Source organism: Budorcas taxicolor, chromosome 8 (genome assembly GCF_023091745.1).
Source record: "Budorcas taxicolor isolate Tak-1 chromosome 8, Takin1.1, whole genome shotgun sequence".
Lineage (NCBI taxonomy): Eukaryota > Metazoa > Chordata > Mammalia > Artiodactyla > Bovidae > Budorcas > Budorcas taxicolor.
The window spans coordinates 93935944-93954387 of NC_068917.1; the positions used below are offsets into that span (position 1 = coordinate 93935944).

The 18444-nt window shown below is 49.3% G+C and overlaps 1 protein-coding gene across 1 annotated transcript in view; it reads left to right on the plus strand.

Moving 5' to 3' along the window:
• The window catches only part of LOC128052106 (liprin-alpha-1-like), a 35507-nt gene extending 21350 nt beyond the window's left edge, over positions 1 to 14157 (plus strand). Inside the window, 6 exon segments of the mRNA XM_052644555.1 lie at positions 2183 to 2334; positions 3179 to 3351; positions 6438 to 6627; positions 8656 to 8806; positions 9214 to 9320; positions 13827 to 14157. Coding sequence (XP_052500515.1) covers positions 2183 to 2334; positions 3179 to 3351; positions 6438 to 6627; positions 8656 to 8806; positions 9214 to 9320; positions 13827 to 14157 — 1104 coding nt within the window.
• The last annotated feature ends 4287 nt before the right edge of the window (positions 14158 to 18444 follow it).

The window sequence follows — 18444 nt, forward strand, 5'->3', positions numbered from 1 at the left end:
CATAGAAGTTAGATTTGGGGGAAGCCAATTTAATGACGGTGGGTAGCAGTGTGCAGGAGACTCTGTGCACCAGGCACCGTGTTGAGTGCTTTCCGAGTCTGTCATCTAATCCCGCAGACGCCCAGGTGAGGTCCAGGCTGCTGTTATCCCCATTCAGCAGACAGGGACACTGAGGCTTAGAGAGGCCAAGCACCGTGCCCAGGCTCCCACACCCAGCAGTGTGGTTCAGACTGCTCTGATCAGAGCCTGGACACTTACTGTGGTGCCGTCCAGCCCGCTTTGCTCCAGAGGCTCTCGTGTCCATCACGGCATCCCTGATGGAGGGAGCATCAGGAGGGAGCTCGCTGCCTCTCCCCTCTGGTCACTTGGTTGAGCCCGTCGTTGGAGTCCAGTGCCCCAGGGGGCTGGCCTTCCTTGACCCCTCTCCCACTCCCAGCCTGCTGATCGAGCACTCCTGGGGCCTTCCTGCAGGACTCAGGCAGCCGTGCTCTAGTTCAGGCAGCTCAGTGCCCGGGAGCCCTTCTGCTGGGCACAGCAGAGCAGCGCCATCACCCTGGGGTTGGTGACCTGGGTGTGCCGCTCACCCTCTCTGTGGCCTGCTTTGCCCTCCTGTTAAGTGAGGATGCGGCACTGCCCATCCTAGTCACATGGGCACCAGTGGGGCGGCTCCCATCCTGGGGAAGGGCGGCCAGGCTGCACACCCAGAGGCCTTCCTTAGCAGGAGGCCCGGGGGAAGGGGCTGGCCGTGGTTCCTGACTCTGAGGCAGGTGTTTGTCTCCACTGAGTCCATAGTCAACCCAGGTGTGTCACTTCCCTGCTCTGTTCTTTGTTGTTTCTGATTTTTATAAATGCTTATTTTAACTTGAATTTGAGATTGATCCCTGTTCAGTTCCATGTGGATAATTTCTAGCCTTTGTAGCCCTGTGTTGTCTGAGGTTTCTTGCTAGAGATCAGAGGAGGGTGCCCAGTTTATCCAGCTGCTGTTCAACGAGTTCAGCTGTATTTTGCACTAAGTTACTTTGTTGTCACCAAGCTCCTGTGGGGCTGCACGGGATCAGTATTCTTTACAGAATCCCATTAAAAAAGGACTGGTTAGTTGGTTAAAACAACACACTCATTGTTTATAAAAATACTTGCCATGCATGTTTCCTCAAACCTCCCCTGCTTAACCACACACCCAAATGTGTAAGTGAGACCTGTCTGGACCCCGAAGGGGTTCATCTGTTCCCCACACTGTTGCCACAACTGTCTTTCCTATCTTCAGACCCAGGACTAGCGGCAAAGCTGGGAGTCCAGGCGAGATCATCTTTTCTTTTTTTTTAATTAGTTTATTTTTTAATTGAAGGATAATTGCTTTACAGAGTTTTGTTCTTTTCTGTCAAACCTCAACATGAACCATCCATAGGTACACATACATCCCTTCCCGGTCGAACCTCCCTGCCATCTCCCTCCCCATGCCACCCCTCTAGGTTGATACAAGATTATTTCTTAGTGAAGACCTAGGAGAGCTTTATGTAAACCACAGTGAGCAAATGACACTCAAGCTGGGTGTAAGCACTTCAGTGTGTAGCCCCCAGTCTGTATGTTACTGAGAAATACAAGCCAGACACATGGTGTTCGCATGGAGGGCTTGGGTACCTTTTCTGTGTTTCACTTGTTGTCATGGGTTCAGTAACCTGCATCATCACTACAAATGATCTTGGGTGGTGGTACAAGCTGTTTCCTTTTCTCCTTCAACTAGAAAGGTCTGGATGGCTTTGCTGAGAGGTTTCTTACTCTTGCTAGTGGTGCTTCTGAGCAGCATCTGGCGATGAGCACAGTCGTTTCATCAGGGCAGTTCATGCCATGCAGGGTTCACGGTGCTGGCGTGGCTCTGCTGTCCTGCCTGGCAGGGCCATCTGGTCGCTGGATTCCAGGGAGTGTGGAGCCCGGCTGCAGGGAGGCTCCCGTCCAGGGTCTCTGCACTCAGTGGGGTGCTCTCGCTGCTCCATGGCCCCGCTCCCTTGAACAAACAGTCCTTTAAGATGGCATTAAGCTAGAACAAGGCATTTTTTTGTACTTGGTGGATAGTATAGCTAATATATTTTCAAATAATTTTCTGGTTATAATGTAAAGCCTGTGTGATTGCCTTTTTCGACACAGTCTATTGTTAGCCAATTATACACTTACCTCACTCCCTCAGCTGCCAGCTTTACAGGAAGAGGTAGAAGATGATGAGACCACCATCAAAGGTGAAACCTCGATCTCCGCCTCGCTGCGGTCCCTTCGGCTGGACCAGCTGGACACAGGGTCACTGCACACAGCCAGCGACGAGGACATCAGGGACGCCCACAAGTAAGGGGCTTGCTCGCCTCGTCGTCAGTTGCATGAGTCCTGCACCTCTTGTCTTGAAAGAGTTGCAAGGATGATTGTAAAGGAATCCAACTGGATTCGGTCCCTGTGTTTGGTGGTGAACTTCAGGTGCTGGGGTAGAAGAGCTCAGTGACCTCAGTGATTTTAGAAAGCATCTGTCTCTATGTATTGACTCCTGTGGGAGGTTTCTTCCTGCTCTTGCTAGAGGTCTGCCCGGCCTGGGGCGTGTTCCTGATGGTTACGGCTCCGTGCCTCTTGGATTTGCTCTTGAGGGTCCCTCCCTTTTCCTCAGGGGTCTCCTCTCAGGAGACTGTCTGTTACCTCCCATGACTGACACTGTCCTCATTCAGACCCCCACCTGCTGAGCTCCTGTCGTGAGCCATGCAGCACTCGATGGAGGGCACATGTGGTCACCTGACCAGCAGCCCTGCACAGTGACCGTCGCTCTCCTGCCACGGCCGAGGATGGTCACCCTGCAGGAGGCGGGGGGAACTGCCCAGAACTGGGGAGCTCACCTTCTCTGGGAGTGTCGTCACCTGCGGAGCAGCGACCCTGAGGGAGGGTTGGAGCGCCCTCTGCACCAGCTCGTCTGGAGTGAAGCCCTCCTTGGGGAGACCTCCAGTCAGAGAAGCTCAGCTTCCTGGGGCCGTTGTTTATGGCCGGAAGTCTGCATTGCTCATGTGGAGTGTGGTTGGTGAAGGAGACTCCACTGTCTGCTGCGAGGTTGAGGCGCGGTTGTTGCTGGGCCGGTTCTATCCGTAGGTCTTGTGGAGGGGTGTGTGTTTGCACAAGGGTGCCGGTTAAAGGTCGTTTTCTCTCCCCGAAGCTCGACAGGCTCTCAGGACGGCCCCGGGGGCAACCCCAGCAACAGCAATAGCAGCCCGGACGCGTTGCAGAAAGCCCCAAAGAAGAAGGGCATCAAGTCCTCCATCGGTCGTTTGTTTGGCAAAAAGGAAAAGGGCCAGCCTGGACACACCAGCAAGGAAGCGTTAGGACCAGGTGGGTGCTTCACCGTTCAGAGGGAGGAGGGTCTGCATGCATGTCCCTTCTGTGTCTCCCCCGCTGTCCCCACGAGGCTCCTGTTACTCACGCTGGGTGTCCTCCTGGGAGGAGTGGAGGAGGTGTCTGTCTTCTGTAGCGTCTGAGATGATCGGATCAGTTGATGAATGGATGGGTGGATGGATGGATGAATTAAGAGTGGATGGATGGATGGATTGGTGAGTGGATGGATGGATGAACAGATGGCTGGCTGGATGGGTGGATAAATGGAGCGTGGAATGAATAAAGCAGATGTTTATACTCCAATGAGAAACATACTCTACAAAATTGACTGAGTAGGAGCTGGTCAATGATTGTTTCCTCCAGAACAGTGACACGTGTTTGGAAATGGTCTAAGTGCTCATCAGTGAGGAGTGAGGTACAATCTGTGGACACCCCACAAGGAACAGCACCCCCTCCTTCCTGCCACTTTCCCCATCCCCAGGAGCTCATCAGGGGTTCTGCCCATGCCCCCCACCCCAGCCCACAGCCACGCAGGTCCTCCTGGGGTCTCCTCATCACACAGTGTTATCATCAGGCCCCCATCGCACTTGGCTTCATCTCCTTAAGGACAGGGTATGTTCCTGCCTCTTCAGCCAGATATTTGTTGAGTGTCTTCTTTTTGCTGGGTATGGGATTTATAGGGTAAGTAAAACAGATATGGTCTGGAGCACAGTTAAGTGAGAAGAGAGGAAAAGGAGCAGATTATTAAATGCTATCCCTATTATTAATAAATACAACACTGAGGTGGATGGCGCATTGATTATATACCAGATGCTGTGTGTGCCCCTTACCAAGCAGGTGCTGCCACCTCCCGATTTACAGAGGAGGAGACAGTGATGGTTGCACGGTTAGGGAGTGGTGAGGGCAGGTTCACACCCACGTAGTGGGACCATGCACTTTGCTGAGCCCCAGCCACCTCTCTGGTGGATGCAACAGAAATAAGATGGTTCTATGGCATCACTGATTCGATGGACATGAGTTTGAGCAAACTCCAGGAGATAGTGAATTACAGGAAAGCCTGGAGTGCTGCAGTCCACGGAGTGGCAAAGAGTCGGACACAACTGAGTGACTGAACTAAAACCTGAGTGTGTGCTAAACTGCTTCAGTCGTGTCTGACTCTTTGTTACCCCAGGGACTGTAGCCCACCAGCTCCTCTGTCCATGGGATTCTCCAGGCAAGAATACTGGAGTGGGTTGCCATGCCCTTCTCCAGGGCATCTTCTCAACCCAGGGATCGAACCCACATCTCTCGTTGTCTCTTGCAGTGGCAGGCAGGATCTTTACCGCTAGCACCACCTGGAAAGCCCCAGGGAACGCTGACAACTCGGAAATGCAGAAAATAAGGGCTGCTCCTAAGTTAAACTGGAAGAGCAGCAAGCACAGGTTGAAAAGAGGAAAACACACGAAGAGCGACAACAGTGCCGACAGAAACAAGCCGGGATGTGTTCACCCACGAAGAAAATATCTGTGCCATTCGGAGGAGGAGCCTGCCAGCCCTTGGAGGGACAGTTGGAACCAGTATGAAAACCGAGGCCATGGTCAGCAGTGCCCACCCACACGGCCCGAGTGGAGTGGTGTCACTCACCAGCTTCCTGCGTCCCCAGAGCTGCTGGGGGTGACATCTGAGTGCTGAGGCCAGGCAACGTCCCCAAGTGAGCTAAGGCATCCCTGCTCTCCTTCCAGTGCTGCTGCGGGGCTCTCTGTGGGCGGCCACCCTCATCCCCTGCTCTGCCACCTGCTGGGGCCCGGCTGTTCCCCTGGGATCATTTCAGCCCTTGAGCTTGGGTGTTCCCAGCCCTCTGCCACGCCGGACTGGGATGCAACTCAGGATTTGGGCTTGAGATATCAAGGAGACTGTGAATCTGGAAGGACACAGCCCTGGGGCCCTCGACTGACCACGTGAGAAGAGCAGGAGAACAAAGCCCCCTCAGGGAGGAAAGCAGAGCTGGGGAATGTGCCCACACCCACCGCTGCCTCCCGCACAAGTGCCTCTTGTTTGCCTCTCCTTGGCCTGAAATAGACCCCAGCTGCTGTTGCTCCGCAGGTGATTCCTAAAGATGCACATCCTGCAAGAGCTATTGTCCTGCTGCTCTGGGGCTGCCTAAGTGTGCTCAGGAGCATTAGACAAGTGGGGCTGCCACTCCTGATGCTGGACGAGGGCCTGATGCTGGGGGAGTACCTGATGCTTGACTAGGGCCTGATGTTGGGGGAGGACCTGATGCTGGGGGAGTGCCTGATGCTGGACTAGGGTCTGATGCTGGGGGAAGGTCTGATGCTGGACTAGGGCCTGATGCTGGAGGAGGGCCTGATGGCGAACTAGGGTCTGATGGTTTGGGAAGGTCTGGTTCTGGACTAAGGCCCTTTGCTGGGTGAGGGTCTGATGCTGGAGGACAGCCTGATGCTGGGGGAGGCCCTGATGCTGGGGGAGGGCCTGAATCTGGGGGGGAACATCTGATGCTGGACTAGGGCCTGATGCTAGGGGTGGTCCTGATGCTGGACTAAGGCCTAATGCTGGGGGAGGGTGTGATGCTGGAGGAAGTCCTGATGCTGGGGGAGGGTCTGATGCTGGAGAATGGCCTGATGCTAGGGGAGGGTCTGATGCTGGTAGAGGGCCCTGATGCTGGGGTGGGAACATCTGATGCTGGACTAGGGTCTGATGCTGGGGGAGGTCCTGATGCTCGACTAGGGCCTGATGCTGGGGGTTAAACGTCTGATGCTGGCGGGAAGGTCTGATGATGGTGGGCAGCGTGCTCCCAGATGTACACAGAGTTGTGATTATAAATATGAGAAATCTTTTTTTCATACTTTCCTGACCACCTTGCTATGTTCTTTTTTTCTGAAGCGTAATTGCTGTGCAGTATCGGTTTGATTTCTGCCATACATCAACATGAATTAGCCATAGGTGTACGTGTGTCCCCTCCCTCTTGAATCCCCCTCCCACCTCCCCTACATTCTTGTTTCTATGGATATATGAATAATAAAGACTGTTGACCAAAATAACATTAAAAGCTCCCACACACCAGCGTGCACACGCACACTCCCTAGTACATCATTCGGGTCCGCATCAGGGCTGCCCTCGGCCACCCCGCCCTGGGATCCACGGTGAGCCTCGACACCTGCACTTTGTGCCCACCCTCGGCCCACTGCCCACGCCTCAGCAGCAGAGGGGCCCTGTCCCCGCAGGTGCTGAAGTGATGGAGCCTCTTGTCTCCAGAGCCAAGGACATGAATACCAGGTTGGTCATCCTTTGGGGACCCCTATACTTCCGCCTTCTAGCCTTTCCATTGTATCCATCCGTTTCTCTTAACAGAATGTCCATGTGATGAAACGGGCTTCCATTACCAGCTCTGGTCTGTTCTCATTGAGAGTACAGCCTACCCTCGGCACTCTTTATTGGCAGTGGGAAATTTTGCTTCAGTACTTTATTGAAAGAAAGCAGTAAATAACACTGTGATCAAAATAGTTCAAAAGTAGACTGTACATACTTTGTTACATATTCAGGAAGTTCACAAAAGATTAATAGAAAAACAGAATGATAACAATGAATTGTACAAGGAAATTAAAGGCAGAACGCACATGTAAAGAGACATGCCATCTCTGTCTACCAAGATATCAGCTGCATAATAAGGCACCATGATCTGAACCCATCTCTTGCTGGCTTTTTTAATGTGCTGCTGAAAAAGTAAAAGTTAAATTTGCTACTTATACTATCCAAAATGGCTATGTCATCAAAATCTAAAAATGTATGCCTAGGTCCATTCTTTAAACATGTTTACAAACAGATGTAAAAAGATGATTCACATCAGAAAAATAAGGCCTTTGTCAGAGCTGCACTATGCTGTCTGTCTGTCGGGGATGTGGTGCCCTCACTGTCCAACTCAATGGCTCCGCAGCGGGTGCAGGGCATCTCGATTGGTCCTCGAAGAGTCTCACTGGAGAGGAGGGATCCGGGTCCAGAGACTAGGTTACAGGAGAGATTTTCATAGTCACCTAGTCATCCTTTCAACCTAAATTTCATTAGAAGCTCACATTGAACACCCAGTACTTTTAAATCACTTCATGCTGCAGACAAAAAGCATTTCTTCCTAGAAAAAAAGTACAGTTTAGGTCAGTCATTAAAATACAACAATTGGTTGAAATTAAGTTCAAAAAAAAAAAAAAAGAAATTAAGTTCGCTCATTTCAGAGTGATTGTTGGAGAGCTTGGTTACATTCTGGAAGGATAATACACACCGTGTCATGATGATTTTACAATCGCAGTAAAACCCCTCCTCTCATGGTGTAACATTTAAAAATTAAACAAGAATAATTAGAATAAATGCATCATTTACAAAAGTCCTATATTTGTTCATAGGATTTATACAGACAAGTATTATAGTACATTCATTTGAAAGACTAAAATCAGGTATCAGAACATGAACTGATCTGAAAGGATATTCATAACCTGGATATACAAGAAAAAGTAAGTATATAAATGAAGTCATAAGTTTACATAAATATAAGAAACATTAAAGTTTAAAATATTTTCTCTATGGTATTCATGAATTTTTCACTAATTAAAAACTCTGTAATAAAATATCTTAGGGTCCATATAACAAGTATTAACAGATTAAAGATTGCATTAAGTTCAAAATGTAGTCTTTATCGTATTCTGGACGCTGTATAATCACCTGCAGAAGTAGTGTGGGTAAACAAACACACAGACGAGTCAGTCCTGGGACGGCGGCGACTGGTGCCCGAGACCCTCCCCTCCAGACACACCCCCCTCCCCACCCCATTCTGGGCTTCAGCTGCTTTGAGAATGCAGAGAAACGTGAAGGACCAAGCAGATAAAGGAGAGAACTCTGTGGCTGACTTTATTCTGACATATAACTAAAAGCTGCTGGTAAAACTTAAAAAACCCAATCCAGCTTTTTAGCTGAGACATGAACAGGACAGAGCAGACAGCCTCCTGCTCTCAGAGCGGCTCAAGCAGGGCTGGGCTCCCAGGCTGGACCCACCAGAGGACCACCAAGAGCAGCACCTTCAAGGGAGGGTGGCCTTTCAGCGGCGGCCAACCCCCAGATGCTGGTGCACTTCTGTGTTGAACACTGGCCTCCGGATGGAGAGGCCCAGGGCAGGGCAGCATCGTGAACCCTGATGCTCTGGGCCCTGTTCCTTCCGAGAACGTGCATGCAGGGCATGGCCAGCAACACTGCTGCTGTGGGAGGGACACCCATGTGCACGGACGCGAGGGAGACTCAGGTCACGCTCTGACCACTCAGGCGGCAGCCGGGCGCCAAGGTCACGTTCTCTGCTGCTGAGGGCTCTCCCGGGCGCGGCCTTCAGAAACCTGCTGACCCTCCACTCCTAGGGAGTGGCCTCCGTGCCCCTGAAGGACCAGGCCTGCCTGTACTCACCCGAAGCTCAACAGGAGTAAGTCCTGCCTGTAGCAGAATCCAGCCTCTGCGTTCCCGCCATGCTGCCTGGTCCCACGAGTGCAGGAGGAAGAGTGCAAGCACAGACTGCGGTTAGTAGTGCAACATCACACGGGGCACGAGGACACACACACACCCGCAGCGCCCACTCCTACTGAGGGTCTGGGGAAACTTCTAGAGGGTGGATGAGCTGGAGAGAGTGAGCCTGGGGGCTGCCACGTGGGGGTCCCTGCCACCTGGTGGGGGCGGGGCAGTCACACTAGAGCATCAAGGGCACATTCAATGACAGAAACGCCGACATGGGGACAGCTACTCCACAGCTACTCAGCTATTCACAGAGCTCCAGATTCACATATTTGACACAGTCTATTGTTACCCAGTTTTACACTTATCTCATTCCCTCAGCTGCCAGCTTTACGGGAAGAGGTACGAGATGACAAGACCACCATCAAATGTGCAACCTCGAGCCCCACCTCTCTGTGGTCCCTTTGGCTGGACCGGCTGCAGACGGGGTGCTGTGCATGGCCAGCCACGAGGACATGAGGGACGCCCTCATTGTCAGTTTCAGGAGCCCTGTGCCTCTTGTCTTGAAAGTGATGGAAGGATAATTATAAAGGAATCCCAGTGGATTCAGTGCCTGTGTTTAGGGATGTGTGTGTGTGTGTGTGTGTGTGTGTGTGTGTGTGTGTTTTCTGGTAGGCAGGTTTCTCTGGATCTGGTGTTAAGGTGGACATATAACTGTGTGTGTGCGTGTGCACAAATGGGTTGTTCTTTGCTCTGTTGCTACGTGTGGCAAATTCCAGGATGTTCTGGTGGCTTCATAGAGAACAATTCAAAGTACGAGGATTTTCTTTCTGACCACAGTGGGTAATCTCAGCTCTGTCAACCAGAGACAACATTGACTACAAGGAAAATGCCTTACCTATAAAACGTGAAAAAATATTTTAGTATTCCAGAAAAAATATCACTTAAATATAGTTTAACATTTATGGCATCATAGTTGTGAGAATCAGTTTGTTTCTCAAAACTATTTTCTTTCTATTAAGCCCCAATTTGTCTCAAAGGTATTCTTTTACTTGCTAAATTTATGCAGCCAATGCATCCACTTTCAGAGAATTTTTGAGGGTTGGTGAATCTCAGATTTTCACGTTCTGTGGAAACCCAGGGAGAGCACTGCGGGCTCACCATGGACGTGCTCCGTGAGGAGTGGAGGCCGAGGCCGCCGGGACCATCTGTGTCCCTGTTGGTCATCGCAGTGTCCTGGGCGTGCGGGGACTCCCCTCGGGCATCATGTACCTCCTGCTCTAAATGCTGTCTTTCCCCTTCCCCTTGGTGGACACCGTCATGTGCCAGCTCGCAGGGGAAGCCGAGTCAGCAGGTTTGCTGAGCTGTGTGTGTCCTGAAGCCTCCCCGTGGGGCTCGTCCCCAGCTCCAGGCTCTGAGCTGAGCAGCACTGCAGGAGTGGGGCACGGTGTTGGTGAAAGGGAGCCCAGCGAACCCTCGTAGGAGGTGCTGGGCTGTGCGGACGGTCAGTCTCAGAAAACAAGGCCATACCTGTTGTCTCGGTGGTGCCACATGTGTAGCATTTGATGGGAAGAAGCTCACACAGCCATCTTGTTAGGAAAGACAGCTTGACCGTGGTGCTCATGTCCTGCTCTAAAGTGCCCATTGTCATCCGCAGAGGGTGTGGCTTTCTCTTGGGCGTGTCTGTTCCCCATAGAATTCACTGTATTTCTGAATGTCTCTCTCCTGTGACTCTAATTTTAAGGCGAGGAAGCATGCCACGTCAGTTTACTTCGCTAAGCAAGTGTTTTAACGAATTGCACTTGGGGACTCAAATTTGATCCTCGAGGGGGCAGAGGCAGTCCTAGCTAAGTAGCCCTGCAGGGCGGGCCAAGCAGGGTCATCGCAGCAGAGCAGGCAGCCCCCCAGGCTCGTTTCTGAAGCTGTCTCTGTAAAGAGAGGTTTCAGCTGAGAGTGAGCCGGTGACAGCAGAGTGATGCGATATCTTATAGCTGAGGAAGGAAATAAACCCCAGCAGAAGCCAAGCGATTCTTCCATTTGTTTCTGGATGGTGGTTGTGGTTGGGATGCAAACTCCAGGCATGTGGTACATGCTCGTTCCCCTGGGATACGGGAATTTAAAAAGTTGGCCTTTTTAAAAAACTCTCCTTGAGCTATTAAGGGGCTTCCCTGGTAGCTCAGATGGTAAAGCGTCTGCCAGCAATGTGGGAAATCTGGGTTTGATCCCTGGGAGATCCAAGATCCCCTGAAGAAGGAAATGGTAACCCGCTCTAGTACTCTTGCCTGGAAAATTCCATGGATGGAGGAGCCTGCTAGGCTACAGTCCATGGGGTCGCAAAAAGTTGCACACGACTGAATGAATTCACTTTCACTTTTTGAGCTATTAAGATACATGTTGTGTTTTCTGGTATAATTATTCCTCAGTTCAGTTCAGTTCAGTCGCTCAGTCATGTCCGACTCTTTGCGACCCCATGAATCGCAGCACGCCAGGCCTCCCTGTTCATCACCATTTCCCGGAGTTCACTCAGACTCACGTTCATCGAGTCCGTGATGCCATCCAGCCATCTCATCCTCGGTCATCCCCTTCTCCTCCTGCCCCCAATCCCTCCCAGCATCAGAGTCTTTTCCAATGAGTCAACTCTTTGCATGAGGTGGCCAAAGTACTGGAGTTTCAGCTTTAGCAGCATTCCTTCCAAAGAAATCCCAGGGCTGATCTCCTTCAGAATGGACTGGTTGGATCTCCTTGCAGTCCAAGGGACTCTCAAGAGTCTTCTCCAACACCACAGTTCAAAAGCATCAATTCTTCGGTGCTCAGCCTTCTTCTCAGTCCAACTCTCACATCCATACATGACCACAGGAAAAACCATAGCCTTGACTAGACGGACCTTAGTCGGCAAAGTAATGTCTCTGCTTTTGAATATACTATCTAGGTTGTTCATAACTTTTCTTCCAAGGAATAAGCGTCTTTTAATTTCATGGCTGCAGTCACCATCTGCAGTGATTTTGGAGCCCAAAAAAATAAAGTCTGACACTGTTTCCACTGTTTCCCCATCTATTTCCCATGAAGTGATGGGACCGGATGCCATGATCTTCATTTTCTGAATGTTGAGCTTTAGGCCAACTTTTTCACTCTCCTCTTTCACTTTCATCAAGAGGCTTTTTAGCTCCTCTTCACTTTCTGCCATAAGGGTGGTGTCATCTGCATATCTGAGGTTACTGATATTTCTCCCGGCAATCTTGATTCCAGCTTGTGTTTCTTCCAGTCCAGCGTTTCTCATGATGGACTCTGCATAGAAGTTAAATAAGCAGGGTGACAATATACAGCCTTGACATACTCCTTTTCCTATCTGGAACCAGTCTGTTGTTCCATGTCCAGTTCTAACTGTTGCTTCCTAACCTGCATACAGATTTCTCAAGAGGCAGGTCAGGTGGTCTGGTATTCCCATATCTTGAAGAATTTTCCACATTTTGTTGTGATCCACACAGTCACAGGCTTTGGCATAGTCAATAAAGCAGAAATAGATGTTTTTTCTTGAACTCTCTTGCTTTTTCGATGACCCAGCAGATGTTGGCAATTTGATCTCTGGTTCCTCTGCCTTTTCTAAAACCAGCTTGAACATCAGGAAGTTCATGGTTCACGTATTGCTGAAGCCTGGCTTGGAGAATTTTGAGCATTACTTTACTAGCATGTGAGATGAGTGCAATTGTGCGGTAGTTGGAGCATTCTTTGGCATTTCCTTTCTTTGGAATTGGAATGAAAACTGACCTTGTCCAGTCCTGTGGCCACTGCTGAGTTTTCCAAATTTACTGGCATATTGAGTGCAGCACTTTCATAGCATCATCTTTCAGGATTTGAAACAGCTGAACTGGAATTCCATCAGCTCCACTAGCTTTGTTCGTAGTGATGCATTCTAAGGCCCACTTGACTTCACTTTCCAAGATGTCTGGCTCTAGATTATATTTACTATTCTAGGAAACCTAAGGTTGACTTAAAGGAACAGTTACTTGAAATTTGATGTGAAGCATTTTGAGCTTTAACCATACATAGACTTACTGTCTTAAGTAAAGTCTGATGCTATTTGAGTGTATTGAAAAGCCACTGTGTATCTTTAGGGAATTCCCTAGCAGTCCAGTAGCTAGCACTCTGCACTTCCACTGCAGGAGGTCTGGGGTTTGATTCCTGACTGGAGAACTAGGGTCCTGCAAGCCACACAGCGGCTTAGTCAAAAAAGAATAACCAGTATCTTAATTTAGCACATAGCTGGTTAGCTGAACAGCAGTGTAGGATAGAAACAGCCCCCATCCAGCCCTCTCCTTGCTTGCTGTGTTATAGCATTCTGTGTTGAAAGTCTGTGTTGCTCTTTGTGTGTCTGTTGTGAAACGGTGTGCATTCCTGAAGCTCTCTCAGGGACAGATTCCTCTGTTCAGATCTTGGTGTGGTTTCCTCTTCTGTGTATCTGTCCTCACTGTTTAGAAAGGGAAGAGTGGATGTTTTTCCTTGACTACCCTCCTCCCTTGGATGTGCAGACTTCTGAATCCTTTAAGGTTGGCAATAACTCTTTCATCGGGAAGGAGGTGATTCTATAAGGAATTGTGGGGACTCATTCAGCATTTCATGACTCAGGTGTTCTTTGTAATATGTCTGAACTCTCCTTAAGTAGATGGTTTAGAAGATTAAAGGAAAATGGTGAGATACATACTGTTTCACTTTTCAAATTTATAAAGAGAATAAATACTTAGGTTAACTTGTTTTATACCAGTGTGTACTAGTGATTCTTGAATTTTGAATGTTTCCTTACTTGTAGGCATGAGTTACTGGAGGAAGCTGGGAGACAAGGCTTGCCTTCGCACAGTGGGCCGGGCCAACTGTTGTGGTCTGGCTGGAGGTGTGTAGGCGCCCCACCCCCACCCGCACCTGCATCCCCTTCCTGGGCTGGGTGTGTCAGTCCCTCCACAGCCACGCATAACCTCCTGCCTCCTGTCTCCCGTCCCCAGCTCTGGGTCGGGATCCCGGCCTGGTAGGTGGCTGCTTGCCGAGCCAAGACGCGGCGAAGAGCGGCGCCATCATGTCCACCCTGTCGCCCTGTTAGACACGGAGATCCAGCGTGAGATCGGCATCAGCAACCCGCTGCACCGGCTGAAGCTGCGGCTGGCGATCCAGGAGCATGTCCCTGACAGGCCGCTCCGCCCCGTCCAGAAGGGTACGCCTCCCTCCTTCCCTAGGGAGAGTTCGCGCCCGTTTGTGTTGCTTCCGGTTCTCTATACAGACATCCAGCTTAAAGTTCTAGCATTCAAAACCATGACAGCTTTTCATTTGCAGCAGTAGTGTTGTTAAAAGATAAGATGATTGAATACTTCAGACAGATTATTTTTGTAACAGCTGGGCTGCGGTGACATTGTTAATAGAGAAATGGGAGTTTTTGAAAACATAAAAAAGGGACTTTTGAAAATGTGAAAATTGTAAAAAAAAAAAAAGGAAGTTTTTGAAAATGTACTAAAAGAAATGTAAATATAAATGTCAAGAAAGTGAAAGAGAAAAGGCTTAGCCCCTAGGCTGCATTGTTTTTCCCTTATTTGCCTTGTCCGGCCTGTCCTCTCCGGCACTTTCCTTTTCGGGAGCTGTAGACCCTGGGCTCTCAGGGTTTTAAGAGTCCGTACATCCGCAAGGTCACACCAAGTCATATCGTGCTCATCCAAGTTTCCTCCATGTGGGAAGACCTTGAAAGTCCTATAAGAGGGTCCTCCTAGTTGGAAAAATTAAAACGCATCTGGTGGAAATGTGGATTGTTGCCAGATCAGGGCTGGCCAGCTCCTCATTTCTCAAGTGCAGACTCAGGACACAGCGCAGTCCCCATGCTTGGTGTGTCCACTCTGGAGAGGAACCCTGGTGAGGAAATGTGACCTCCCAGATGTACCTGCCCTGAGGAGCAGGTGGAGCCTGACTCAGGCTCATGGTTATTTTACACAAAAAGTGTGAAGGCTTTCTCGTCCATTTGTTTTCCTTGTTTCTAAGTGTGAGTGTGAGGGTGGTCAACTCACCCCTCACTGATGCACTTGTTCTCAGCATTATCTGCTCTGCTCTCTGTGCCCCAGAGGGTTCACTAGAGCCACCTTTTTAGAAATGAAGGTGCTGAGGGTTCCCTGGAGGTTTTATTAAAGTACCTCAGTAAAGGGAGCATTTTATGAATTGAGTTTAACAGGTGGTGAACTCAAGCAGCATCCCACCCCCCACCCCGTGAGGATGGGGTTGGGGGCGGGGCATCGGCAGAACCCTTGATGAGCTCCTGGGGATGGGGAAGGTGGCAGGAAGGAGGGGGAGGGCTGTTCCTTGTGGGGTGTCCACAGATTGTACCTCACCCCTCCCTGATGAGCACTTAGGCTGGTTCCAAACACTTGCCACTGTTCTGGAGAAAGCAATCATTACCCAGCTCCTACTCAATTTCGTAGGTTTCTAGAATTGGAGTGTAAGCATCTGCTTTATTCATTCCATCCTCCATTATCCACCCATCCATCCATCCAGCCATCTGTTCATCCATCCGTCCACTCACTAATTCATCCACCCACCCACCCATCCACTCACTAATTCATCCACCCACCCACCCATCCACTCACTAATTCATCTATCCATCCATCCACCCATCCATCCATCCACCTGTCCATCCAGTCAGCCAGTCATCTGTCCATCCATCTACTCACTAATCCATTTATCCACCCATCCATCCATCCTCCATCTATCAATCCATCCATCTATCCAACCACCCATCTGTCCATGCATCTATCCAACCACCCATCCATCCACCCACCCATCCACTCATTTATCCATCCATCCATCCATTTATACAAGCTTCCTTCCTCCCTCCCCCGATCCTTCCATCCTTCGTTCCTCAGTAGAACTTTACGTTTTTGTGCAGATTGGTATTTTATTCCTCTTAAGTTTAATCATAGGGTATTTCTATTCCCCCACCACCTTGCTCTTTTGGATTGCATCCGTTCCTCACTGCAATTTCCAGCAGTTACACTGATTCTTTTGCCAACAGTAACTCTGGAGAGTTGTTAGCATCTCACTCCCTGACAGAGCTGTTCGATTATCACTATGTTTCAGCTGCTACTTTCGGGTTTTTCAGGTAGCCATCATATCATCTTTAATCAGTGGCTATTTTATTTCCCTCTTTCAGCAACCACAACTATTATGGAATTTTCTTGTCTGATAGCACATTCTAGAACTTTCAGAGCATTGATAATTAATAGAGGTGATCACAGCATCCTTGACTTGTCCCTGACTTTAATAAGACCACTTGTAACACATCACTATTCAGTGTGATTTTGGCCCTTGGCTTGAAATAGTTGTTTCTATAGATGTTTTTAAAGAGTTTTTAGTGGGAAGATGTTCAGTTCTATCATTGGAAAAGACTCTGATGCTGGGAGGGATTGGGGGCAGGAGAAGAGGACGACAGAGGATGAGATGGCTGGATGGCATCACTGACTCAATGGTCGTGAGTTTGAGTGAAGTCTGGGAGATGGTGATGGACAGGGAGGCCTGGCGTGCTGCGATTCATGGGTTTCGCAAAGAGTCGGACACAACTGAGCGACTGAACTGAACTGAACTGAACCATAGAATGCCACACGGTATAAAAAGACAATTTTTCTGACTGTAACATAGAACATAACTTTTTAGAAGAAGTGGAGCTTTTCTGACAACCTGTGACCACATATCAGCTCTTATGCTTCCATAGATCCTGCTGGGACTCCCTATCCTCACTCTCTGAGGATGAGAGGCCTGACTCTGCCTCCCTGGATTGAGCCAAGATCATGGTCCCCAGAATTCACAAAGAGGGCTAGGCCTGGTGTGGCATAGTCGGCCAGGTGATCTGGAGAGGAGGAGGCAGAGTGTGGAGAAGGAGATGGCTGCAGCCATGGCGAATGATGATAAGGTAGGGGAGGGAGAGGACAAGAGAGGGCTGGCTTCTGAAGAGCTCTCTCAGGCAGAGCCGGATATCATCACTTAAAGCAGTGGTCCTCAAACATGCCTAGAGGCGGGGCCTAATTTAAAAAGTAAGAACTTGCATTTCTAGAGAGCTTTCCCCCAAAGATTCTAAGATTTCACCAAGTATAAAGCAGATGCCATGGAATCTGTGTTTCTGTTTAACAAGTGATGTTATGCTGGATAGAATACAACTAGTCTAAAAATAGGATAAATAAGGGACTTCTAGAATCATGTTTAGCATACAGATAACCCAATCCAGAGTACACGGAATACTGGAATGCATGGAGATACAACAAAAATCTTACTGAACATCTGCAGCAAGCACAGCTGCTGCTGCTGCGTCGCTTCAGTCGTGTCCGACTGTGTGTGACCCCATAGATGGCAGCCCATGAGGCTCTGCCGTCCGTAGGATTCTCCAGGCAAGAACACTGGAGTGGGTTGCCATTTCCTTCTCCAATGCATGACAATGAAAAGTGAAAGTGAAGTCGGTCAGTCGTGTCCGACTCTTAGCGACCCCATGGACTGCAGCCTACCAGGCTCCTCCGCCCATGGGATCTTCCAGACAAGAGTACTGGAGTGGGCTGCCATTGCCTTCTTCGGCAGCAAGCACAGACAAGGTGGTAAACAAAAATCCAAAATATCTTAATTTTATCCTCTATGAAAGCATTAAGCCTCTGCTACTTAGTTGTTCAGGTTTTTAAGAGTTAAAGTGAAGTCACGTGTCCAACTCTTTGCAACCGCATGGACGGCAGCCTACCAGGCTCCATGGTCCATGGGATTTTCCAGGCAAGAATACTGGAGTGCGTTGCTATTTCCTTCTCCAGGGGATCTTCCCAACCCAGGGATCGAACCCGGGTCTCCTGCATTGCAGACAGACGCTTTACCGTCTGAGCCACTAGGAAAGAGTTAAGACATGGCCAAAGAGTTAATATTGTACTCTTCAAGCAATGCTTTTGACAAACTGGAGGTGAAAAGCACATTGCCTGCTGCCACCTGGTGGCAGAACCATATATTTAACCAAGACTGGCAATTAGCCTGAAGATGGGTCCTTGGAGAAATAGCCATTAAGTAACTTGGAAAAAATCACTTGAAATCTTTAGGACTCTACTCCTTTTTAAAAAGGATTATTACTTAAATTATAATGTTGATACAAGCAATCAAATACAAGAGCTTTCAAGGGTATAAAATAGTAAATATCCTTGTGCATGCTAAATTGGCTTCAGTCGAGTCTGATTCTTTGTGGTCCTATGGACTGTAGCCTGCCAGGCTCCTCTGTCCACAGGATTCTCCAGGCAAGAATAATGGAGTGGGTAGCCATTCCCTTCTCCAAGGGATCTTCCAGACCCAGGGATCGAACCCTGTTCTGCATTGCAGGCAGATTCTTTACCACGTGAGCCACCAAGGAAGCTTCCCCCACAAAAAAATATTCTTATAGCCCAGCAAACGTTCTGCCATTTAGGAGTGAGGGCCAAACTTATTTTTCCAGGGTTATTCTTTTTTTCTCTTGATTACGATTGTGGGCTGGTAGCTTGTGAACATGTAGTAGATGATCAGAAACTGGAAATGTGGTCAATGAAAGAGGTCTTGGCCATCTTCCCTTTCATCTATTCCATTTTCTCTAGGGTGAAG